General features: G+C 39.5%; 1 protein-coding gene and 1 pseudogene across 8 annotated transcripts in view; one reads left to right on the top strand and one right to left on the bottom strand.

Moving 5' to 3' along the window:
* Positions 1 to 1,649: 1,649 nt before the first annotated feature.
* Positions 1,650 to 2,674, bottom strand: LOC308564417 (cofilin-2 pseudogene; annotated as a pseudogene). Its single transcript has one exon. The product of its transcript is annotated as a cofilin-2 pseudogene (transcript).
* Positions 2,675 to 3,925: 1,251 nt separating this feature from the next.
* TMEM135 (transmembrane protein 135) overlaps positions 3,926 to 25,720 on the top strand; it is a 414,783-nt gene continuing 392,988 nt past the window's right edge. For 3 of the 7 annotated variants that reach the window (XM_081152635.1, XM_081152630.1, XM_081152633.1), the window contains exon 1: positions 3,948 to 4,290. In XM_081152635.1, coding sequence (XP_081008761.1) covers positions 4,150 to 4,290 — 141 coding nt within the window. In that variant the 5' untranslated portion in view covers positions 3,948 to 4,149. Of the gene's footprint in view, positions 4,291 to 21,941; positions 22,015 to 25,720 lie in introns of those variants that run through there. The other 4 variants (XM_081152632.1, XM_081152634.1, XM_081152631.1 and 1 more) reach the window with 3 other exon arrangements.

The raw sequence follows: 25,720 nt of genomic DNA, 5'->3' as shown, positions 1-25,720 counted from the left end.
GCTATTCTTTAAGTATTATACATCCTAACATGATAGTTTGTTACTTATATTTGGCATTTTACTTTATTTTAAACATGTTAGCGATTTTGGAGTTGACATGTAACACGTTTTATTTTTCCCCACTTAAAAATAGGTTTGCATTTAGCATTTTCTTGCAGACCATCAGATTTTCATGGATCGATTATTGAAGTTAAGTAGGATAAGTGTGCATTGGCATTCCTGTAACTTCTAATGACAAGTTTATGCTGTGTTTCTGATACATATTTTGCATTGGAGAAGTTTCAAAAAATAATTGTAATTATCTGTTCCTGTCCTACCATTGTATATTGATTGGGTGTGTTAAGGGGGGTGGGGGGAGATAGCTTGAACATGAGAGCTGTATTTGGTCGAGAGGAAACTTGAAATTTGAGCAGGGTGGGGTAACTGCATGGGACTTTAGGTTGTCCCCCTGGGGAAAGGGAGGATATGTTTATCTGTGGGAAGCAGGATGTGCTCAGATATTTGGGTAGCCAGAGGCATAGAACTGTGGAAGACACTGCTGGTTGCCCCCAGTATCTGCTCTTTTCATTTTGCTCAGTAATAAAATCCAAAAAGTCAGCTGAGCATTAGTCCAACCAATAAACAAAGACTCCATTTCCCAGCCTCTCTTGCAACCACTCGTGGCCATGTGACTCATCTTGGTGCATTGGGGTGTAAGGAGAAGTACTCTGCATAGATCTTTTGGAAATTTTCTTAAAGAGAAGTATGTCCTCTCTTCCTCTTTTGCTGGCCTTCCTGCTTAGCATGTGGCTGTCCGGTGCAGCAGCCGTCTTACAAGTCAGGGTGGAAATCACAGGGAACAGCAGAGCAACCTGTCAGAAGGCGTCTGGGATCCCTAATGGTTATGGAGCCACTTTCTTTTTTTAAGTTTATTTTTTTTTAATTTTAATTTTTTTTCAGGGTGTGGTTTAGCATTCAGACCATAGTAATGTCCATTTAATGTGTGGAGCCCAACATGGCTGTGCACCATGCGGGCACAGAGCAGCCCCCTGCAGCAGGAGTCCCAAGAGGGCCTGTGTGTGTGTGTGTGAGTGTGTGTGTATATGTGTGTGTGTGTGAGAGAGAGAGAGAGAGAGAGGGAGAGAGAGGGAGGGAGAGGGAGGGAGAGGGAGGGAAGGGAGGGGAAGGAAGGGGAAGCTGGAGCCACTTTCTTAAGTCAGCTTATATTTACCTGAGAGAAATTTTTATCTTTTTACCAGTGTCATTTTGGGTTTCTCATCTAATGAGCACTTCTCTTTTGCTTCCTTTAAACAACTATCTTATATTATTTTATTGAGTTTTTACTATCTTACGTTATTATTATACCTATCTTATATTTCTTGTTTAATTTTCTTGTTTGTTTTCTATTTTCCCTCTTTAGAATCCTAGTTTTAGGGCATTCAATTAGCTTACCCTTTGCAGTATTCGAAGCTATTCACATTGACAATCCCATTCATTGTAGTGCTTGCTGCAAGGGAGGAATATAACCCATTGTTTGGGCTAAAATATGATGGGAAGGCATCCCATGAATTTTCCATTAAGGTAGCAGTATTAAAGTCTAATGGCAATCACTGATAGGCTGCTTAAGTGAACATATCCTTTGTTTATTGTTTTGGAAGGGCCTATTTGGAAGGGGAAAGAACAAAACAAAACCTAATACTAATCCAATTGACTGAACTGAAGAAGTGGGAGCTTCTTAACATCCAGATGGCATTGGATTGTGATTTTATAGGGGCTTTTCTTCAAGCAAGACTATTACATAACCTCCCCATTTCTCTCCAAGTGACAAGCATCCTAAATATTATCCAAGCCATATACTTGCCATTCATGTTTAATACCTGTAATTTTTTTAATGGCGTATTTAGAGCTAGCATAAGAACTAGCAATGCTTTTGAAAGGTGTATTTTCAGGAGCCCAGAATATAAACCACTTGATCTTCTGTCTTAGACTCTTTTGTTTTGTACGCCGCATCTTAAAAGCAAATTGGCAGTCATTCAGAGGCAGCAGCTTCGCAAAGGATGTGTATGGACCCTTTATAGTGTCACCCACCAACATCTACTTTGCTTCCTCTACAATTATTTGTCTTTTATCACCACTTATACAGAAGAGAACTGCTTTCTTTCTTTTTTTTTTGAGCTCCTCTTTTGTAGAATTCCTTACTCTCATATTGTGCCCCCTAAGAAAGAAGATACCTACCAAGATGGGCTCTCAGTGGCTTAACTGGGCTTCAATTTTAAAAAGCAGAGCCTATAGCCATTTCTACATGGGGGCCCCTCACACGAACCACTCTTCAGGGAGAATCGGGCGCTGAGCTGCCTGCCTCCTGCTCTAACCTGCTTGCCTGCCCTGTGCTCCTGTTTCCTGAGCCTGCTCTTATACAGGAGTTCCTGGAATAGCATTTCAACCGACAGGACTGAGGCTTTCCCTGTCCATCGGACCTGCGCGGTGATATCCCCGCCAGCATCTTCACCAATCACTTAGTCTCCATTCTGACTAATCAGAACAGTGCTTTTCGGACGGAACTGCAAGGATCTGGAGTCCTATGACCTGGTGCTGGGGCTTTTGTGTATGTAAGTCAGCTCCCCTCTGGTACTTTTCCTATTGGTGGAAGACTGAAGTCTGTGGTCCCTGGCCCCAGCGGACAAGCAGTGTAGGCCAGAACAGAGTGGAGCCATGTAGCAGGAAAGGGGCCGGGCCCAGGGCACCTTGAAGCAGTGCTGTTGCACAGCCGGTGCTGCTTCCTAATTGAGCTGTAACACTATTGAGCTGTTTCACAAACATGCTGTATCACAATTGAACTGTTTGCACTCAATAAAGTTTCCTTCTTCACCGCACTCCAAATTGGGAATGCCTGTTGGCGCCGAATTGACACCAATGACCATCGGTTGGCATTATCACTAAAAATTGTGGTGATTTCATCCCTCCTTGTAACCCCATAAGCCATAGTCTAGTGCCTGTGGCTGTAGTGGCAGCTCAGGCTCTGTGCCACTGGAAGGAGGAGAAGGAGCGGTGGGTGGAAACCTGGTCTCTCTTGTTCCCATCTGAATCTACAGAGCTTAGAATAGTTCCTGGCAAATAGTTTGTGCTCCGTAACTATTTGTAGAATGAATGAATGAAGAATAGATTAAAGTGGGGTTCCTCTAAAGGTAGTGAGCTCCTGCATTAAGAAACTATAGAATTTAGAATGCCAAGGGACCTGGGAGGCTATTATAGGTGAGGAAACTGACACTTAGATTGGTTGCATGACTCATAGGACACACAAGCCCCTTGTCATGTCAGTTGTTGGCGAAGCTCCAGTCAGGGATGAGTTCTGTGACCATTGCTGCCTCTACTGTGTACTACTTGACTGGTGCTGTGGCACTTGTCACGGATGCTATAGATAGGACTGCTCAGTGTCCTGGGAATTGTGCAGGATGACCTCTGGCCCTTTCCCTAGTGTCTGGACAAAGCACACAGTTTTCAAGCTTCCTCAGCCCCGCAGAGCTCAGAAAGCCCAGCAACTGGGAGCAGAGCGGTTGCAACCAGCAGGCAGCCTTAGCTATTGGTGACCTGTTACCTGGCACTCTAGAGAAGGGGAGCCGCGCAGGATAGTTGTGCAGGCTCTCCCCCGGCAACCATCTTCCTTCACCAGCTCCCAACAAAAACACTTCATCCCTTCCTTCCCCTGCCCTCGGTTCTACTTGCCCGGCTCGGAGAGGGCGCACTGCAGTGACCAGCACTGCACACCCAGCCCAGGCTTCTCTCCAGCGCGGTCCGGCGAGCGGCGCAGGGAGGCGGGCGCGCCGGGAGCAGCTTTCTCACACCTTCTGCAGCGCGCGCGCGCGCGCCGCGCGGGCGCCCCGGAGGGCCGGGCGCGCGCCTCCGCCGGCGGCCGGCCGGGGGCGCGCACGCTCCGCCTCTCCCCGCCTCCCGGTGCGCGCCCCGCCCCCCGGGCGGCGATACGCCCGGCGCGCCACAGCCGAGGACTTCGGCCCGGAGTTACCCCGCTTGCGTGACCTTTCCCCTTCATTCCCCACCTCCCGGGGCCCGCCCCGGGAGCGCGCGGTGGTTGGGCGCGCGGTCGTCCGCCTTCCCACCGCCCTCCCCAACTTCGGCTCACCCCTGGGCGTCCCCTCCGCGCGACTCCTCGTCATGGCGGCCCTCAGCAAGTCCATCCCTCATAACTGCTACGAGATCGGCCACACTTGGCACCCGTCCTGCGGGGTTTCCTTCCTGCAGATCACCGGGGGCGCCCTGGAGGAGTCCCTGAGGATCTATATCCCTCTGTACTTGGTGAGACCCGTCAGCCCCTCCTCCGGGGCGAGTTTCGTGTGGAGGATGGGCCGGGGGTGCAGCCCTGCTCCCGAGAGGCCTGGGGGACGTGCCCTGTGCCTGCTTCTCGTTTGGAGGCGTCGGAGAGGATGGGCTTTTTAATTTATTTTTTTGGTCGGGGAGGGTGTTGGGGTGGGGGAGGCCGCAAGGGGCGGATATCCCAAATCCGACCCGGGACGGGGGAAGGGGGAGGGGAATTAGAGGTTGAGCTGTCATCTAAATGCCTGTAGTTGGGAAGGGGATGGGCTCCCAACTCTGGGGTTAAGTTGAGAACACTTAAAACTGTGACTGCAGGGACCTGCGTGATTTTTGCTCTCTCCTGCCTGGAGATGGAGAGGTCAGCGAGGCGGTGAGAAATGGCCTGCAATCTTTCCTCATATAAAATATCTCTGTTCCCCCACCCCCATTTTTTTTTTTTTTTTAAAGGACATATTAGACAGCAAGGCCATATGACCCGGGATCTTGTGTCAGTTTGGAATGATAGGATTGTGGCCTGAGGGTTTTGCAAGTTTTTTGTTTGTTTGTCTTTTGCAAGTTCACAAAGTAGACACCTGGTTGAGATTTTGGGTGGTGATTTAAAGGGTGGCCCCAGTCTTAGGGTTATTGAAGGTGAGTAGATCTTACTTTATGTCATTCTAGGTCCTTTATTATAGAGCTTTACATGTAGGGCAGTCTAAGTTTGTTGTTTTTAATAGAGAACATTTGGAAATATGTGAATGTGTCACTGAGAACTGGTAAGGAAGTTTGTTCTTAAATGCTCTCACCAGCGTCTTTTCCCCCCCAATAACCTTGTCCTTGGTATTAGAGATTTATTACTTTGGTTATTGAAGTTCAGTCTCTCTTTTCCTGCCCAATAGAGTCTGTCCTAAGAAGGCAGAGGTCATGTTTTTTGTATGTTTCCTAAAAGTTTCATTCAATATTCAATGGGTGGTTAATTCTTATTTCTCATTGAGTAATCATTTGAATTTATACCCTGCTATGCCTAGAAGTGTGTCATGGCCATAATTGTATACTTGAACAGTTTGTTTATTACAGAGTTAACACAGGAGAAGATGGTAACTTTCTCTGAGGTTGCAGAAGCCAGTTTTATTTTTATCATATAGACTGATGCTTTTTAAACTTTAATGTGTGTTAGGAATCCCCTGGGGGATCATGTTAAAATGGGGTTCTGATTCTGCAGGTCTGGGTGAGGCCTGAGATTTTGCATGTCTAAGAAATTCCCAGGTAATATTGATGCTGCTGGACTAAGAACCACACTTTGAATACTAAGGCTTGAGAGTGGAGGCCAATAATAAACTGGAGCTGGAAATTTCTCCCTTGATTTTCTTTGGCAAAGATTCATGTTTATCTGCTTTTCCACATGAATTGTGGCCAGTGTGTAGCTCAGTTTTTTTGTTGTTAATAGAACATCTACAAACATTTGAACTCATGATATGTTCAATAATACAAAAAGATTGTTTCTGCCCTTATAGGGTTATGAGGTAGGTGGGGAGAGAACTGATGCTATGTGATTTCTCCTTTGAAAATCCATAATACTTTTATGATGCCCCATTCATTCATTCAACTGTTTGTTGAGTGTTGACAGTTGTCATATCTACAACCTAGACAATTTATTGATATCTTCCATGATAGGGAAGTTAAGGGGAGCAACAGGTACATCTGTTCTTTTATTCTAGCAGTTGAGATGGCGGGGGCAGGGGTGTCGGGAAAGGTTTGTGTTTTAGTGTTATATCTTCAATTTGATTAAATACTTTTTGAGGATAAATAAATTCTCCATCGTATTGGCCTGTATCACTTACAGCTGTGTTTTTCAAACTTCGGGTTGATACTCATAAGTGGTTGTGAAATAAAATTAGTGGGAATTGACCAGTATTTTTTTCAAGTGAAATAGAAGAGAACAGAAAAAATAAGAGTCCATTGTAGGTACTAAGGATAAAAATTATTTCATGACAGTTTTGTTTCAGATATATTTGTATGTGTGGCTGGGATGACTTAGTGTATATAGAAACACTTTGCTCTTTGTCAGTGTTGGGTAGTTGTTGATTATATGTGTAACCCCAGGTGCCAAAATACAAGGTGGTATAGGAAGAAGTGGGCTTTTAAAAGGGGTTAGGGAGAGATTAAAGATGACAGTGGACTGAGTGGAAGCTACACTGACACTCTCTTGGGACCAAACTGGAATTAAAACTAAAATATAGAAAAACCATGCTGAATTAATCAACTGCAACTGAAGGCGAGCTGGAGAGCACCCTCATAACCAAGGAGGGAAAGTGGAGACTACATAGAGACTGGTAGGAACTGTGGAGGCCCGAGAGGGCTGATTGGGCTCCCATAGGCAGCAGCTAAAGGTCTGGAAGGATGTCTCAGCTGGGGGGCGGTTCTCACTGAGGACCCTGGGACCTAAACCCCAGGCTGGATTTCCCAGCCAAGAGGACCAGAACGGAGAAAGGTGCCCACATAACATCTGGCTGTGAAAAGCAGCCAGGTTTCTGTCTGCCTGGGAGAGACGGCTGGGATGCAGGCACCCTCTTAAACGGCCAATGCACAAAGTTTCCTGTGCAGAGACTCACCGTGGGCTCCAGCAGAGGGAAGGCAGAGTGGACTAGAGCTGTGTGAGGAGCATCTAGGGTTGTGGGCTCTGGAAATAGAGTCAGAGGGCACCTCTCTGGATTCCTGTGCCGAGTCTTTCACCTATACTGCAGAGGCAGACACTTACCTTCCAAGCAGCTTTTGCCTGAAGGGGAAGCAATGGCCCCAACCTGCCAGAAAACCTCTCACCCTATCCCTTGGAGTTTCTACAGCCTGAGGCTCCTTAAGAGAATCAGATAAATCAGCCTGCAGGCAAAGCAGACCTCAGAGTGCTTTGAGTCTTTGCCTGATCTGCTTCTGGACCTGGGCCTTGCAAAAGCAGACTTTGGTGTGCATGATGGTCCTGTCCAAACACACCCAGCCCCAACAGAGGGGACCTCAAGCCGTGGGTTGTTGATAGCTCCAGACAGGGTACTCAAGGCCAGTTCTAAATAGCGTCTGACATGGGCCTGCACCAGAGACCATCCAAAAAGACTGAGAGTCTTAGCAGGCCTACCTGATACATAGAAACAAACCCAAATAGGAGCCAAAATGGGGAGACAAAAAAACAAGCCCCAAATGAAAGAACAAGAGAAGTCTCCAGAAAAAGAACTAAATGAAATGGAGATAAACAACCTATCAGATATAGAGTTTAGAATACTGATTGTAAGGATGCTCAACAGCATGAAAAAAGATATGGAAACTAAGAAGGAAATTACAAATGACATAGCAGAAATAAAGAATACATTGGAAGGAATAAACAGCAGATTAGAGGAAGCTGAGGATCAGGTTAGTGAATTAGAAGACAGGGTAGAAAAAAATCACTCAGTCAGAGATCCAAAAAGGAAAACCAAGTAAAAAACAGGAGGACAGTCTAAGGGAGCTGTGGGACAACATGAAACTTAACAATATTTGCATCATAGGAGTGCCAGAAAATCTAGAAAGTTAGCAAGCGTTAGAGAACCTGTTTGAAGAAATAGTGGCAGAAAACTTCCCTAACCTGGTGAAGGAAAAAGTCACACAAATTCAGGAGGCACAGAGAGTCCCAAGCAAGAAGAATCCAAAGAGGCCCATGCCCAGACACATCATAATTAAAATGCCAAAAATTCAAGACAAAGAGAGAATATTAAAGGCAGCAAGAGCAAAGCAATCTGTTACCTACAAAGGAGCTCCCATAAGGCTGTCAGCTGACTTCTCACCAGAAACTCTACAGGCCAGAAGGGAATGGCATGAAGTATTCAAGGTAATGCAAAACAAGGATCTAAAACCAAGACTACTCTATCCAGCAAGGCTATCATTCAAAATAGATAGTGAAATAGCTTCCCAGACAAAAAAAGGCTAAAGGAGTTCATCACCACCAAACAAGCACTGCAGGAAATGTTAAAGACACTGCTGTAATAAGAAGAAACAGAGAGAGAAACATAGGCATAAAGAATTAAAATTGCAATAAATAAGGACCTATCAGTAATAACCTTAAGGACTTTAAGGGAGCAATCAACAGCAATACAGTCATAGTCATGGACTTGAATATCCCACTGACTTCACTGGATAGATCTTCCAGACAAAAAGTCAACACAAAAATAATGACTCTAACTTGCACACTAGATCAGATAGATTTAATTGATATTTACAGAACATTTCACCCCAAAGCTGCAGAGTATACATTCCTCTCAAGTGCCCGATAGCTTATTTAGCTGACCTTACTTAGAATGCGGTGTAATGTGGTAGCACGAAGTATTTTGAATTCTTGGGAGTAGGTTCAAGTCCTATAATTCTAGAAATAAGAGGGCTTAAACCTCTGTTTTACTCTATCAAAGTATTTCTTAGTTTGAGGTGGGATGCTTGCTAAGATGATAGGCATGGTTACGTGTCATATACATAGGGCTAATGTAAGAGGAAGGAAATTTTTTCATAATAGATGCATTAGTTGATCATATCGGAATTGAGGGTATGATGCTTGTACTCATAGGAATGATACGGTAAGCAAAGATAGACCACATGTTAGGACACAAAACAAGTCTCTACAAGTTCAAGAAGATTGAAATCAGATCAAGCATCTCAGATCACAAGGGCATGAAATTAGAAATCAACTATAGTAAAAACACTCAAAAACATCCAAACACATGGAGGCTGAATAACATGTTATTAAACAATGAATGGGTTACCAATAAGATCAAGAAAAAATAACAAAACTTCCTGGAAACAAATTTAAATGAACACACAACAACCCAAAATCTATGGGACACAGCAAAAGCAATCCTAAGAGTGAAGTTCATAGCACTGTAGGCCTACCTCAAAAAGCAAGAAAAATTTTTAGTAAACTATCAAACCCTACAACCTAAAGAATTAGAAAGCTCCCCTGTACGGCTGTCCTGACCAGGGCTTTTGTTTGCTGTGGTGGATTCAGGGTGGAGGGGATCAGTGGGAATAAAAGGGGGGATATCTGTAATACTTTCAACAATAAAGATAAATTTAAAAAATAAAAGGGATTAGGGATGGGAATTTCAATCTCTGCTCCTTCATTTACTTGCTGTTTGACTTTTTGCATGTTACTTTGTTTTTCTTTGTAAGAACTGAGTGAAAATGCTTTGAAAATGTATCACTTATTTTCTAGTTCATAATAGGTCTTGAATAATTAGGCCTTTTTTTGCAGATTACCCATATTTTAGGGCTGTTGTGAGGACATAAATGGAAGATTAATGTGTAGGAATAGCAGCTATCCCATAGTAGGGCCCTAATAAAATGTTGCAATTATTAAAATCTCGCATTCATTATAATCAATGTCTGTATCCCCTCTTAGAATGGTGGTTTGCATTCTGTACTAGCACAGTACTTCAGTAAGTGCTTAATAAATGTCTGAATGAGTATGGGTATGAATGAATGAGCTCAGGAGTAAAGAGATATTCCACAGTTCTAAAGTAGTGCCCGAGAGAATGGAAGGACTGTTTTAAAGGCATTTGACAAGACGCATTTCACAGAAAGAATGAACGAGACTTAAGAGACCAGCAACATTAGGGGCAGTGTGCTGACTTGTTTATGCCTCTAGGATTTCAAGTCATTGATGCTCTTGCCTTCATTGATAGAAAAGGAGAAGTTTTGTAGGGAAGCTGATTTGGGGAAAATTTTTCTTGAGTGTATTCTGGAGCCTGTAACATGGGTCTTGTATATTTGCTTTTTATTTGAAATATTACATTGTGTTTTGTACAAAACTGATCGCTTTTGTTCCTTTCATATTTCTTCTTTTGTTCAATGCATCTACTCTCATGCTTTTTTATTTCAGTATCTACAACTGTTCTTAGTATTCACCTTATAATGCTTAAACCATGTTGGAATGTAGATGCACCAATCCTTTTAATAGTGAATCTTTGTGTTTTTGCAATTTAAAAAAAAAAAAAAAATTAATCATCATCATTTAGCTCCATGTAGGTTTTTTCCCTAAAGAATCCTACATAGGTTGTAATATATGCTAACAATTTATGCATGTACCGAAAATGTATTTCAGGAAGTTATATTTTGTTTCTTGAATGTTAGTTATGGCCACACACTCACCTACGAAACAGTTGTTAAAGTGTTTAAACTCTAGACTGCCGCTACAATTAATGAAAGCATAGTGCCCTCAGTAATCTGTGGCAAATTTAGAACACACAATTGCCCATTTAGGGGGATTCTATGCTGCTCAAGCTCTTACGCGCCTTCTCTAAGAAGGACAACTTGTTCACTCATCTCAGGTTGTTCTAAGACCTTTCTTAATTTTGCTATTCCTAGGTGACTTTCCTCAGGACCGCCACATTAGGGTATTGGCATTTACCTTTAGCTAACTCCAAAGTAGAACCTTTTGCACTTTTGGGAAGGAATGAATTAAAAACCTGCTTTTTAATTGACCTTTAAGATGTTTGTTTACATCTTTCTTCAGAGTATGAAAATGTTTACTTAATATTTATTTCCTTTGAACCTTTTAATCTAACAAATTTGTTAGATTATACAGGGTCAATTAATTACCTCTAGATTCTGAATAAAACTTAAGCAAGAGCTAGAATTCTTAGGAATAAAACACAACTTACGGACAGTCTTTAGTTGCTAAAGACTTGAAAACCATTGACTGAAGAAATCAGTTCAGTGATATGGAATGGTGTTTTTTGTTTGTTTGTTTGTTTGTTTTTAATGTTCTCACAGTTTTATTCTATGGGGAAAAAATGGTAATTCTACAAAAGTTCCAAAGCTTAACTATAAGAGGCTGTTCAGGTTTCTGTACTTTAGTATGGCTTAGGTGGGAGGATCCTGGACTCTGGGATCAAATTGCCTGTGTTAGAATTGTAGCTTTCTACTTACTAGCTGGGTAACCTTGGACAAATTACCAAACCACTCTAAGCCTCCATTTCTGTGTCTGTAGTAATGGAGGAATGGTAAATTTTTACTCCAGAGGACCTTGTGAGGATTAAATGAGACATTATATGTAAAGTGCTTCTGGTACATAGTATGGACTATGTTTTTAAAGGCAGTAGGTTAGCAGGTTTTCTAGAGACAATGAGACCAGTGATGAGCCTTTTTAATGTTTTTGGTAATAGTCCATTTGCCTTTTATGAGAGAGAGGGAGAGAGAGAGATGGGTCATTAAGGAATACTAACTGCTGAGAATATCTATCTGGATTGTTTGACCTTTGGAGATCATGGACATTTTAAATATGTGGGCTAGGGGGCGGAGTTGAGGGACTCTTTTATCTCTATTCAATGAGTAGAGGATGATTATTATACTGTTTGTTATCCCTTTAGAGATGTAGCAGTCTTTTGGTCTCTTTCTTTTAAATGAGCAATTAAATGCAGAAGTTTCCTGTTCGTTGACAGGACATTTTGAGTTGTTGAACTTGTTTTTAATATGTCACTTGTTATTGTTTGGCTGATCTCTTCTGAGTACAAAGGACAGTTCCAGCACATTATTCACAGTTGGAAGCTGAAGATTTACTCTTGCACTAACCAGTCTCACAACTCACCTATTTCTGAAGCAACTATCTCCGAATATAGCTGGCCCAATCTGGCTGACTCTTGTTGACCCTTTAGTTATCATATAGATCAGGGATAAAAATGAATAAATAATGGAATATAGGATTTCAATAATTATGATCCATTACTGTTCATGTTTCTGAGTCAGTAGATTCTTAATAAAACAAATACTTGGTTGATGCAAAAAAATTAAAAAGCCCTCAAATCATTAATAAGCATTTTTCAATGCCATCCTTATTTCCTTTTGCCTGGCACTAGAAAATTCTCTTTAAATCAAAAGGAGTGCTTTTCTGTCTGGGAAAGTTTCTCCTCTTCAGTGAAATAATACATTTTGGTAGAGAGAGAAACCCGTCTGGAGGAATGAGGGAGCCAAGTTCATACTGGCACTCCCTGTTGTGACAGGTTTTATATCACATTGTCTTCATGCCCAGCTCTCTAGTTGATTCACTGTGATACAGATTATTTTGGATAGCCAGGCCTCTTATTTACTATTTAGAAAATTATATTTGTCATGAATTTTTGACTCCTTAAAACACATTTTTGATTATTTGCTGATTAATATTGATGAAGAAAATGTACATCAATGGAGGAGGACTGAGATTTAATGATTAGCTGAACCTGTATTATTAGTATTAGAATATTTGTTTCCTATTTACTTACCAGTTATTTATTGAGCCTGCTCTTTTCAGTGTGCTGTCTGTAGTAGCTCTGCGCTATGTTGTATGGTGGAGAGTAAGAAAATGCACTGGACATACTACTTTCGTTGAGAGTTTATAGTCTAGGAGGGAGATTAAGCATGTATTATCCTGTAATAAAAATTCATGAGTTAAATACTGCATGTTACAGATAAAATAGTTTGAGAGGTCAGAGGTAGAAGATCACATCTGACTGGGAGATAAGGCAGAGGTGGCAATTCAGTGGCCTAGATGAAAGAGTAGGATTTGGAAAGGTAGAAATGATGGTGGAGTGGTTTGAGCAAAGATGGGTAGAACAGAGTAGGTGCGGTATGCTTTGAGGAGTGGCAGATGGAATTTAGGCTTTACTTGATGTAGTAGGCAGTCAATAAAGGTTGCCAACAGGGGGCAGTATGCTTGAAGTTGTTTCATAGAGTTAATGTGGCAGTGGTATATAGACCTGTTGGATTTAGTGGCTCACATGTAAAGTAGGGGAAAGAATCAAATGAAACTAGGAGATTTTAAGCCTTGTTGATTGGAATGTGTGGAAGGTAGTGCTGTGGGAAAAGTATTTGCAGTGAAATAGGCTGATCACTTTGGGGCCTATTGAGTTTTAGTTACCAGTGTAATATCTGAGTGGAGAATGGCCAGGAGGCATTGAGTAATATAGAGCTGCTGCTCTAGAGAGAAGGTGGGACTAGAGATTTAGGTTTAGATAGCCTAAGAAAGTTGAAGCTCTGGTTTGTCAACCAGGAAGTCAGGTCCTTAGCTCAACTGTATGTTTAGAAAGGGAAGATAACCTGAGAAATGCTCATGTTTGGAGGAGAGGAGGAAAAAAAAAAAAAAGAAAGCAGCACTTAGATGTGAACAATTTGAGAAGAGAGTGTTGCAGAGAAGTCTTGAGCAGGAAGCTTTGGGAAGTGTTGTTAAGAGGTGGGAAGAACATGGACTTGAATCTTGGTCCTGCCACTTATTCACGTTGTAACCTTGAGCAAGGTTCTTAACATATGGGAACCTCAGTATTTTCATCTATAAAATGGGAGTAAAATACCCATCTCATATCCTTTAAAAATATAAATCAGCTCTTGTAATTCTTCCGCTCAGAACTCTCAGTGTCTTTCCATCACAATAAAATGTGAAAATCTCTACCGTGACCTACAGAGCCTTATGCGATCTGTGCTGTTGCTTGTTTGATTGCATTTCATACCATTTTCCCTTTTGCTAATTCACTTCTAATAGATATAATCACACTATTCACTTTAATTTTTTTGTAATCTGTTTTGTTATTTAGAACAGAGCTCTTGATTTCTGGGGAATATCTTAAATTGGACAACAAATTGTCAAAAAACCCACCAAAATGAACATTTTTAAGGAGTGAATGACTAGAGAAAAAAAATCTTGCCTCTTATTTGTGCATAGGCAATCTACATATAAGTAATTGCTCTTATTGATTATGAAAGACAACCTGGGTTGAAAGTCTGGAGCACAAATTTATGTTTCATAATTTATCTGTGTAAGCTTTGCTACTGATAAAAATGTGATAAGATTTTGATAATAGATTTGTAATTTATTCATCACATATTTATTGAATATCTACCCGGCATTGTGCTAGGTAATAATTAGGAAAGGGGAGTTAGTTGAAGTGACTGCTTAACAAAGAGCTAAGTAAAAAGTTTTGGAAAGTCTTTTCAAAAGGTGTTGGTACAATTTCTTGTATCATTTGTATAGTATAGTGAATGTGAAATATGTTTACATCCCCAATAACTATACTAGGAACATAGTAATTCATACTGTTAGTTGATGCTTTGATAATTAAGAGTCTTAAATATTTTATCACAGCATAGTATTGTATTGAAGATTTGTTTGAATCTCTGTTGACCCTAGGTCAAGTTTCAAATTGTCTTTTGATTAATTACCAATCTTAGCTTTCTTTCTACTAGTTGATCTCCTCTAAAAGAGTGTTGTGATTTGAGATTTTTTGTGTGTATTTTTTTCTTCATGTTTAATATGAAATGAGTCTGTTTCATCTCAGGAAACTAGGAGTATAGTTAAAAAGTATTTGTTAATGGACCTTGTTTATTGGTTATTCAAGTTAGTATTGTGAATTGATAATACAAATTCTATATGAGGCTCTCATAATTATACTTGAGGAGAATCAATAATTGAAGTGAATGAATACAGATTTTAAGTAATTTTGCTTTCAACAGCATTGAAAATATTCAGTAATATGAATTTATGCATGAAGGTATGAAAAGAAGGAAGAATGCTAGGTCAAGTGTCATCAGATTGGAGCAGGCTCCTTTATAAGTATGCTGAATTTACAGTGTTTTCAGCTTATTACCATTTATTTTGTATAGTCTTTTGACTCATTACATGTGTCAGGTTGCTTTGGTTTCTTGATTCCAACTAGATCTTTGGGGTTTGGATTGTGATTAGTCCAGTTTGGGAGTTGTTTTGAAGGATTCTGTATCTGTTGGCAGGGACCTGATCATTCTTGATTTCTAAACCTTGAAGAAAATAGACCTGTATCTTAGAAACTCGCAGCCCACACTGAATTAATCAGGATCAGACTGAATTTCACAGAGTGCTCACAGTTCCATTTGGAGCACATGGAGTGTTATTGTAACTATTTACTCTGAATCTTCATTTCTTCTCACTCCCTCTTTTCTACCCTCATTTCATTCTTTAAATATTACAGATTGCCTACAATGTGTCAGAAATACAGGGATGTGGGAACCAGGTGAGATGTATGTGGACATTACAGTTAAGGGGGAAGATAAACTTAAAAATATATACAAAATAATTCAGCTGTGATAAGTGCCATTGGAAAGTACAGGGTGTTATACTAGAGTGTTACAAGAGTTCGCATTCTAGTGTGGTAGGTTTGGGAAGGCTTTCCCAATGAAGTGATATAGTAAGTATATGAATATTTGTGAAGTGACTATGTATTAGACCATTACTTTATAGAATAAAGAGAGGTTATCTAATGATTTCTTAAATTCACTACCCTGGTCAAGAATTTTATTTTTTCCCTTTAGACTTTACTTAAACTTGAAGCCAATGGCAATAATAAAACATCTCAGACTGTACAAATACCTTAGTTAACAGATTCTCTGAAATTGAACCTCTATTCTAATAAAATCTATATTTTAAGTTTAGGCAGTCACAAAATTTTCGTTACAAATGTTAGAACACCTGTCCTAACAACCTCTATTTGTCTTCACCCTGTAAAGGTAAATTAAAGTTGTTCTAGACAAAATTGTGGGGTCTGGGTAGGTAAGCATCTTTATAAAGTCACCCCCCCCCCCAGTTAATTTTGTGGTTAAATTTCTCTTCTGGTTTAGGTAGATGGTCAGGGTTATCCATTCAAAAAATAGTAAGTGATTTTGTACCTGTTAAATAATTGATGTCCTAATTTTTAGGTTTCAGTATGAGTTTTAGCAAATGTGTGAGTATAAGTGCAGTTTAAACCTTTTGAGAATGGTTTCTCTTCTGTTAATGAAATTTTATGTATCAACAAACGGTGTGGCAGTTTGGTATTTTTTAGTCAGCATAGTCCCCTGATATCTGTGATTTCTTCTGTTGCTCAAATTGTCTCTACTTCTCTGGCTTGAATTCTTAGTTTGCTTGAATTCCGTTTAGAAGATTCAATTCAGTGCACCTAATATTCTTATTGGAGAGACTGGAATATTTGTGCATCCCTTCTATACTTCATGTGAATAAAATTCTTCATTAAGAAGTGTATTACTAGAATTTTTCTTCATGAATTAAAGTATTTTATATTAGAGCTCTTGATATTTGTACTTAAGTATGCAGAAGATGGCAGAGTATAAAAATGTTTTGGTTTAAGATTATTGTATTTCATGGTGAGTTATATCAGTAAGTTGAAGTAACAGTTGTGTGTTTTCAAGACTGGCCCTACATTACCAAAAATATTAATATTACTCAGATTAGAACATGGCTATAATGTATGCAGGACTCAATCCGAGTCTTGTTCTTGATCATATTTTATTTATCTTTAAAGCCTGTGTCAACTTCCATATAAATTTGAAAGTGGCTCCTTTTAGAGAGTATGGGTATTATAAGGCTTGATTTGATGGTCATCACTAAAACTTAATTGTATGATTTTCATTATGGGGAGGCTTTATAGTAAATAGCTAAGGAAAACTTATGGAGATTTACCTGTATTCTCTGGTGTACATTATTAACAAAGTTGCCCTAGGTTGTTTTTTTTTGGCGGGGTGATTCTTTGTTTTTAATAAGCTGGTTATACACCACGAGGCAGCGTGATGTAGTGCATTGGATATAATTTACAAGATCTGAGTTTTTATTTTGCTCTAAAATGTATAGTGTGACTGTGTCCTCATCTATAAATACATGATAATCCTGCTTTAATTACTTCATGACTGAAGAAGCATGACTTCCTAACTCACTTTATGAAGCCAAAATTACTCATACTGAAACCTGGCAAGGACAACACACACACACACACACACACACACACACACACACACACTCACACATTCGCACACACACACTCACACAAATAAAATTACAGACCAATATCTCTGATGAATATAGATGTAAAAATCCTGAACAAACCACTAGCAAATTGAATACAGTATATTAAAATGATAACACATGATCAAGTGGGGCTCATTCCAGGGGTGCAAGGATGGTTCAACATATGCAAATTGATCAGTGTGATTCAGCACATTAACAAAATAAAGGATAAAAATCATATGATCTTATCCATAGATGTAGAAAAAGCATTTGAAAAGATATAATATCCTTTTATGATTAAAACACTCAATGAAATGGGTATAGAAGGAAAGTACGTCAACATAATAAAGGTCAGATATAACAAATACTCAGCTAATATCATACTCAATGGTAAAAATGGAAAGCTTTTCCTTTGAGATGTGGAATAACACAAAATGCCCACTCTTACCACTAGTATTCAACATAGTACTGTAAGTCCTACCCAGAGCAGTCAGGCAATAGAAAGAAAGAAAAGGCATTCAGATTGGTAATAAAGAAGTAAAATTATAACTTTGCACATTTGATATGATTATTTATATAGAAAACCCTAAAGACTCCACTAAAAAACTATCAGAAACAATAAGCAAATACAGTAAGGTTCAGGATGCAAAATCAATGTACAAAAATCTATTGAGTTTCTATATACTAAAAATGAAATTTCAGAAACAAATAAAAAAACCAAAAAAACCCCAGACAACAATTCCATTTGCAATTACAACAAAAAGAATAAAATACCAAGGAATAAACTTAAAGGATGTGAAGGACCTACCTATACACTGGAAACTACAAGACATTATTGAATGAAATTAAAGAAGACAAAAAGAAATTGAAAGATATTAAAAGAAATTGAAGAAGACACAAAAAAATGGAAAGATATTCTGTGTTCATGGATTGGAATGGAAGAATCGACATAGTTAAAAGTTTTTATGTTACCCAAAGCAGTGTACAGATTTAATGCAATCCCCATCAAAATTCCAGTGGCATTTTTCAAAGAAATAGAACAAAAACACCATCAAATTGGTAGGGAGCCACAAAAGACACCAAATAGCCAAAGCAGTGCTGAGACAAAAAGAACAAAGTTGGAGGTATCATACTTCCTGACTTCAAATTATACTAGAAAGCTACAATAATCAAAACAGCATGGTGCCCTGGCCAGGTGGCTCATTTGGTTAGAACATCATCCCCTACACCAAAAGGTTGCAGGTTTGAATTCCAATCAGGGCACATAACTAGGCTGCAGGTTCAGTCCCTGGCTGGGTGTGTATGGGAGTCAGCTGATTGGTGTTTTCTTTTTCTCTCTCCCTCTCTCAAAAAATAAAAGGATCAATAAAAACACATCTTCAGACAAGGATTAAAAACAACAACAACACTGTATCTATTGGCTATAAACAGACACATGGACTAATGGAAAAGAATTGAAAGCCCAGAGCCCAGAAATAAACCCACATGTATATGGGTAACTCATTTTCGACAAAGTAGCCAAAATATACAATGGAGAAAAGAAAGCCTCTTCAGTAAATGGTGCTGGGAAAATTGGAAAGCCATGTGCAAAAGTATGAAACTAGAGAGCTGTTTGATACCAGACACAAAAATTAACTCAAAACGGATTGTACACCTAAATATAAGACCTTAAACATCATCAGTCGGCTGCCTCCTGCACACCCCCTACTGGGGATTGAGCCTGAAACCTGGGCATATGCCCTGACCAGGAGTCGAATTTATGACCTCTTGGTTCCTAGATCGTTGCTCAACCACTGAGCCACACTGCCCAGGCTCTTGGGATTCTTTTGATTACTGCTTCAATTTCACTAGTTGTAATCTCTCTGTTCAGATTCTCTAGATAATTCTTCCGGAATTACTTTTGGAAGATTGTATGTTTCTGGAATTTATCCATTTCATCCAGATTGTCCAATTTGTTGGCATATATTGTTTGTAATATTTCCTTACAATCCTTTGTATTTCTTTGGTGTCAGTTGTTACTTCTCCTTTGTTTCTGATTTTATTTATTTGTTTTTGCTTGATGAGTCTGGTTAAAGGTTTGTCAATCTTGTTTATCTTTTCAGAGTCAGCTCTTGGTTTCATTGATCTTTGGTATTGTCTTTTTAGACTCTATTTCATTTATTTCTGTTCTCATCTTTATTATTTCCTTCCATGTACTCACTCTGGACTTTGTTATTCTTTTTCCACTTCCTTTAAGTGTAACGTTAGATTGTTTATTTGAGGTTTTACTTGTTTCTTGAAATGGGACTATAGTGCTATGAATTTTCCTCTTAGGATTGCTTTCTCTGTGTCCCACAGATTTTGGGTGGTTTTGTTTCAAGGTATCTTTTGATTTCTTCCTTGGTCTCATTGTTAACCCATTCATTGTTTAGTTATATGTTATTTAGCATCCATGTCTTTGTATGTTTTTCAGCTTTCTTATGATTGATTTCAAGTTTCATAGCATTATGGTCAGAGAAGATGTTTGATATGATTTCAGTCTTCTTAAATTTATTGAGACTTGTTTTGTGTCCTAACATGTGGTCTATCCTAGAAAATGTTCCATGAGTACTTGAAAACAATGTATATTTTGCTGCTTTGGGCTGAAATGCTCTGAAGATGTAAATGAAATCCATTTGATCTAGTGTGTTACTTAAGGTCCCTTTCTCCTTGTTGATTTTCTGTCTGGAATATCTATCCATTGATGTTAATGGGGTGTTAAAATCACCTACTATAACTTTATTACTGTCAGTCTGTCCACTTATGTCCATCAAGATTTACTTTACATATTTAAGTGTTCCTATGTTGGTTGCATAAATGTTTACAAGGGTTATATCCAATGGTTGGATTGATCTCTTTTTTATTATGTAGTGTCCTTTGTCTCTTACTGTAACCTTGGTTTTAAAGTATATTTTGTCAGATATAAGTATTGTTACCCCAGCTATTTTTTTCCTTTCCATTTGCATGAAATAATTTTTCTATCCCTTTACTTTTTGTGTGTATCTTTTGTTCTAAGATATGTCTCTTGAAGACAGCATATACATGGGTCTTGTTTTCTTACTAGTTCAGCTACTTTGTCTTTATTGGAACATTTAAGCCATTTACATTTAAAGTGATTATTGATAGGTATATATTTATTTCCATTTTATTTTAACTATGTTCTGTTTTTTCTGCTCTTCCTCCTCCTCCTCCTCTTCCTCCTCCTCCTCCTCCTCCTCTTCCTCTTCACCACCCCACCCCCTTTTAACATTTCTTGTAATACTGGTTTGCTGGTAACAAACTCCTTTAGGTTTTTGTTGCCTAGGAAGCTCTTTATTTCCTCTTCAGTTTCAAATGATAGACTTGCTGGGTAAACTAGCCTTGGTTGTAGGTCCTTACTTTTCATCACTTTGAATATTTCATGCCAGTCACTTCTGGCCTGCAATGTTTCTGTTGAGAAATCAACTGACAGTCTTATAGGAGTTCCCTTGTAAGTAACTGACTGCTTTTCTCTTGCAGCTTTTATGATTCCTTTTGTCTTTAACTTTTGCCATTTTTTGTTGTTGTTGTTAATCCTCACAGAGGATATTTTTTCCATTGCTTTTCAGAGAGAAAGTTAGGAAGGAAGGGAGGAGAGAGAGGGGAGGGGGAGGGAGAGGGAAAGAGAGAGGGAGGGAGAGAGGGAGAGAAACATCAATGTGAGAGAGACACATTGGTTGCCTCCTGCATGTACCCTGACTGGGGGTGAGGAGTGAACCCGCAACCCAGGTATGTGCCCTTGACAAGGAATCAAACCTGTGATCCTTCAGTGCACAGGCGATGCTCTAACCACTGAGCCACACTGGTCAGGGCAACTTTTGCCATTTTAATTATGATGTATCTTGGGTGTGGGCCTCTTTGGGTCCATCCTGTTTGGGACTTGTGCTTCCTGGACTTGTATGTCTTTTTCTTTCACCAGGTTAGGGAATTTTTTTGGTCATTATTTCTTCAAATAGGGTCTTGATTCTTTGTTCTCTCCCTTCTCCTTCTGATATCCCTATGATGTGGATGTTGTTATGTTTCATTTTGTCTCAAAGGTCCCTTAAACTAATTTTTTTTTTAAATTTTTAAATTAAAAAAATATATATCTTTATTGATTTCAGAGAGAGGAAAGGAGAGGGGTAGAGAGATAGAAACATCAATGATGAGAGAGTCATTGCTCGAGCCCGCAACCCGGCCATGTGCCCTGACTGGGAATCAAACCCCGATCGCCTGGTTCCTAGGTCGACGCTCAACCACTGAGCCACTCCCGGCCGGGCACTAATTTTTTAAAAAAATGTGTTTTTATTGATTTCAGAGAGAGAGAAGGAGAGATAGAAACATCAATGATAAGAGAATCATGGATTGTCTGCCTTTTGCATGCCCCCTACTAGAGATTGAGCCCACAACCTGGGCATGTGCCCTGACCTGGAATTGAACCATGACCTCCAGGTTCATAGGTTGACACAACCAGTGAGCGACACTGGCCTGGCTATCCTCATTTTTTTAAGTCCTTTTTCTTTTTGCTGATCTGATTGGGTGTTTTTTCCTACCTTGTCTTCTAAATCACCGATTCAATCCTCTGCTTCATCGTGCCAGCGAACCGGGTGTGTGCCCTGACCAGGAATTGAACAATGATCTCCTGGATCCTAGGTTGATGTGTAACCTTTGAGACACTTGTTTTGTGTCCTAACATCTGGTCTATCTTTGAGAATGACCCATGTGTACTTGAGAGGAATGTATATTCTGCAGCTTTGGGGTGAAATGTTTTGTGAATATCAATTAAATCCATCTGATCTAGTGTGCCATTTAGTCATTGTTTCTGTGTTGACTTTTTGTCTGGAAGTTCTACCCAGTGAAGTCAGTGGAGTGTTCAAGTCCACGACTATGACTGTATTGCTGTTGATTGCTCCCTTAAAGTTCTTAAGGTAATTATTGATAGGTTCTTATTTATTGCCATTTTAATTCTTTATGCCTATGGTTCTTTCTCTGTTCCTTCTTCTTATTACAGCAATCCCTTTAACACTTCTTGCAATGCTTCTATTTCTACTTCTAATTAAAGCAGACCCTTTAACATTTCCTGCAATGCTGGTTGGTGGTGAAAAACTCCTTTAGCCTTTTTTTGTCTGGGAAGCTCTTTATTTCACCATCTATTTTGAATGATAACCTTGCTGGATAGAGTAGTCTTGGTTTCAGGTCCTTGTTTTGCATTACCTTGAATATTTGATGCCAGTCCCCTCTGGCCTGTAGAGTTTCTGATGAGAAGTCAGCTGACAGCCTTATGGGAGCTCCTTTGTAGGTAACAGATTGCTTTGCTCTTGCTGCCTTTAATATTCTCTCTTTGTCTTGAATTTTTGGCATTTTAATTATGATGTGTCTGGGCATGGGCCTCTTTGGATTCTTCTTGCTTGGGACTCTCTGTGCCTCCTGAACTTGTGTGACTTTTTCCTTCATCAGATTAGGGAAGTTTTCTGCTATTGTTTCTTCAAACAGGTTCTATAATGCTTGCTAACTTTCTAGATTTTCTGGCACTCCTATGATGCAAATATTGTTAAGTTTCATGTTGTCCCACAGCTCCCTTAGACTGTCCTCCTGTTTTTTACTTGGTTTTCCTTTTTGGATCTCTGATTGAGTGATTTTTTTCTACCCTGTCTTCTAATTCACTAATCTGATCCTCAGCTTCCTCTAATCTGCTGTTTATTCCTTCCAATGTATTCTTTATTTCTGCTATGTCATTTGTAATTTCCTTCTTAGTTTCCATATCTTTTTTCATGCTGTTGAGCATCCTTACAATCAGTATTCTAAACTCTATATCTGATAGGTTGCTTATCTCCATTTCATTTAGTTCTTTTTCTGGAGACTTCTCTTGTTCTTTCATTTGGGGCTTGTTTTTTTGTCTCCCCATTTTGGCTGCCTATTTGGGTTTGTTTCTATGTATCAGGTAGGCCTGCTAAGACTCTCAGTCTTTTTGGATGGTCTCTGGTGCAGGCCCATGTCAGACGCTGTTTAGAACTGTCCCTGAGTACCCTGTTTGGAGCTATCAACAACCCACGGCTTGAGGTCCCCTCTGTTGGGGCTGGGTGTGTTTGGACAGGACCATCATGCACACCGAAGTCTGCTTTTGCAAGGCCCAGGTCCAGAAGCAGATCAGGCAAAGACTCAAAGCACTCTGAGGTCTGCCTCTGCCTGCAGGCTGATTTATCTGATTCTCTTAAGGAGCCTCAGGCTGTAGAAACTCCAAGGGATAGGGTGAGAGGTTTTCTGGCAGGTTGGGGCCATTGCTTCCCCTTCAGGCAAAAGCTGCTTGGAAGGTAAGTGACTGCCTATTTTGAATGTCCTCTGCAGTATGGGGGAAGGACTCCGCAAAGACATCCAGAGGGGTGCCCTCTGAGCCCTATCTGCAGAGACCACAACCTTAGTTTCTTCTCACACAGATTCAGTCCACTCTTCCCTCCCTCTGCTGGAGCCCAAGGTGAGTGGCTGCCCAGGGAACTTTGTGCATTGGCCTTTTAAGAGGATGCCTGCAGTTCCAGCTGTCTCTCCCTGGCAGACAGAAACCTGGCTGCTTTTCACAGCCAGATGTTATGTGGGTACCTTTCTCCGTTCTGATGCTCTTGGCTGGGAAGCCCAGCCTGGGGTTTAGGCCCCAGAGTCCTCAGTGGGAACGCCCCCAGCTGAGACATCCCTTTGGACCTTCAGCTGCTGCCTGTGGGAGCCCAGCCAGCCCTCTTATGCCTCCACACTTCCTACCAGTCTCTATATGGTCTCCACTTTTCCCCCTTGGTTATGAGGGTGCTTTCCAGCTCGTCTTCAGCTGTAGTTGTTTATTCAGCGTGGGTTTTGTATTTTTTAGTTGTAATTCCAGTTTGGTCCAGGGAGGATATCAGTGTAGCTTCCATTCAGCTCACCACAATCTTTAATCTTCTTCATTGTGGTTTTGATTTGCATTTCTATTAAGCTGATGTTTTAATCTTTCATTTGCATATCCTCTTCTGTGAAACGTCAGTTCATACTTTTTGCTATTCTTCTAATTGTATTGTTTATTTTTTTCCTGTTGAGTTTTAGATTTCCTTATATATTGTAGATACTAGTCCTTTGTTGTATTTGACAGTTATTTTTTCCCAGTCTGTGGCTAGTCTTTTAATCCTCTTAACCAGTTTTTCACAGTTAATTTTGAATGACAAAATTACTCTTAATTTTGAAGTATAATTTACAGTTTTTCCTTTTATAAACTGTGCTTTTGGTGTGAAGTCTAAGAACTCTGTGATTTTTTTTCTCCTAAATTTCTGTAGTTTTACAGAAATATAGGTTTACATTTATGACTACGATTGATTTTGATTTAATTTTTGTATAAAGCGTGTGAGTTACATGGAGGTTATTTTATTTTATTTTATTTTTTTGCCTGTGGACGTCTACTTGCTCCAGGACTATTTGTTGAAAAGGCCATTTTTTCTCCATGGAATTGCCTTTGCACCTTGCCAAAAATCAGTTGTATGTATTTTTTGTGTGTCTATTTCTAATTGTTTTCTATTCTGTTTCATTTATGTATTGGTCTCTCTGTCAGTATTACAAAGCTTGATTGCTGAAGCTATATTTTAATTCTTGAAATGGGTACATTGATTTCTCCCACTTCGTTTTGATTTTCAAAGTTGCTTTAGCTGTTAAGAGTTCCTTTGCTTTTCTATGTAAATTTCAGGATAATCTTGTCTATGTCTGCAGAAATCTTTCTGAGATTGTGATAGAAATTTTATTAAATCTATATATCACTTTGGGGGAAAATGACATCTTTACCATGTTGAGTCCTCTAATCCATGAGCATTTACATTTTCTTTGATTTCTTTCATCACAATTTTGTAATTTTTAGCATATAAGTTCTATACATGTGTTGTAGGTCTTCCCCTAAGTAATTCATTTTTTGAGGAATTACAGTGGTAGTGTGTTTTTAATTTTAGTGTCCATGTGTTCATTTCTCTTATGTAGAAATATAAGTAATGCTTATATGTTATCTTGTATCCTTCACTTTTGCTGAATTGTTTTATCAGTTCTGGGAGGTTGGTTGTGTGTGTGTGTATGTGTGTGTGTGTGTGTTTTAATTCCTTGGGATTTTCTATGTGGACAATCATGTTTTTTATAAATAGGGACAGTTTTGTTTCTTCATTTTCAGGAACAGATTTGGTTTTTTTCTTTCTCTAACTACTTAAATGTATAATAGAGTACCAGATTCTGCCCACTGTTAAGTCTAAAATGAAGGAGACATTACATTCCAGAACCTGAAGATGCTAAGTGAATGACCGTTAAAACTGATAAGATGGTTGAAGATCAGTGAGAAATTGAAAATGATGCCAAAATTTTTTCCCTAAGTAATTGGGTGGATGTGATGCTATTACTGGAGGTATGAAACCCAGAAGTAAAAGCATTTTGGGAAATAATAATGAGTTTTACTTTGGACATGCTGATTTTTTTTTTGAAGCCTATGGCACATCTTCATTGCCATGTCCAATAAACAATTAAAGCATGGGGTAAGAATTTAGGGGAGCGGTTGTAGTTAAGGAATTCCTACTTTGAGATGATAGATGATGCTGTGGGAGAGAGCACATGTAGAATGAGTAGAGATCTGGGAAGAAATGTTAACAA

Source organism: Miniopterus schreibersii, assembly GCF_964146895.1.
Source record: "Miniopterus schreibersii genome assembly, chromosome: 12".
NCBI lineage: Eukaryota > Metazoa > Chordata > Mammalia > Chiroptera > Miniopteridae > Miniopterus > Miniopterus schreibersii.
Note: the sequence above shows the minus strand (reverse complement) of the source record. Positions and strands in the feature narration are given on the sequence as shown.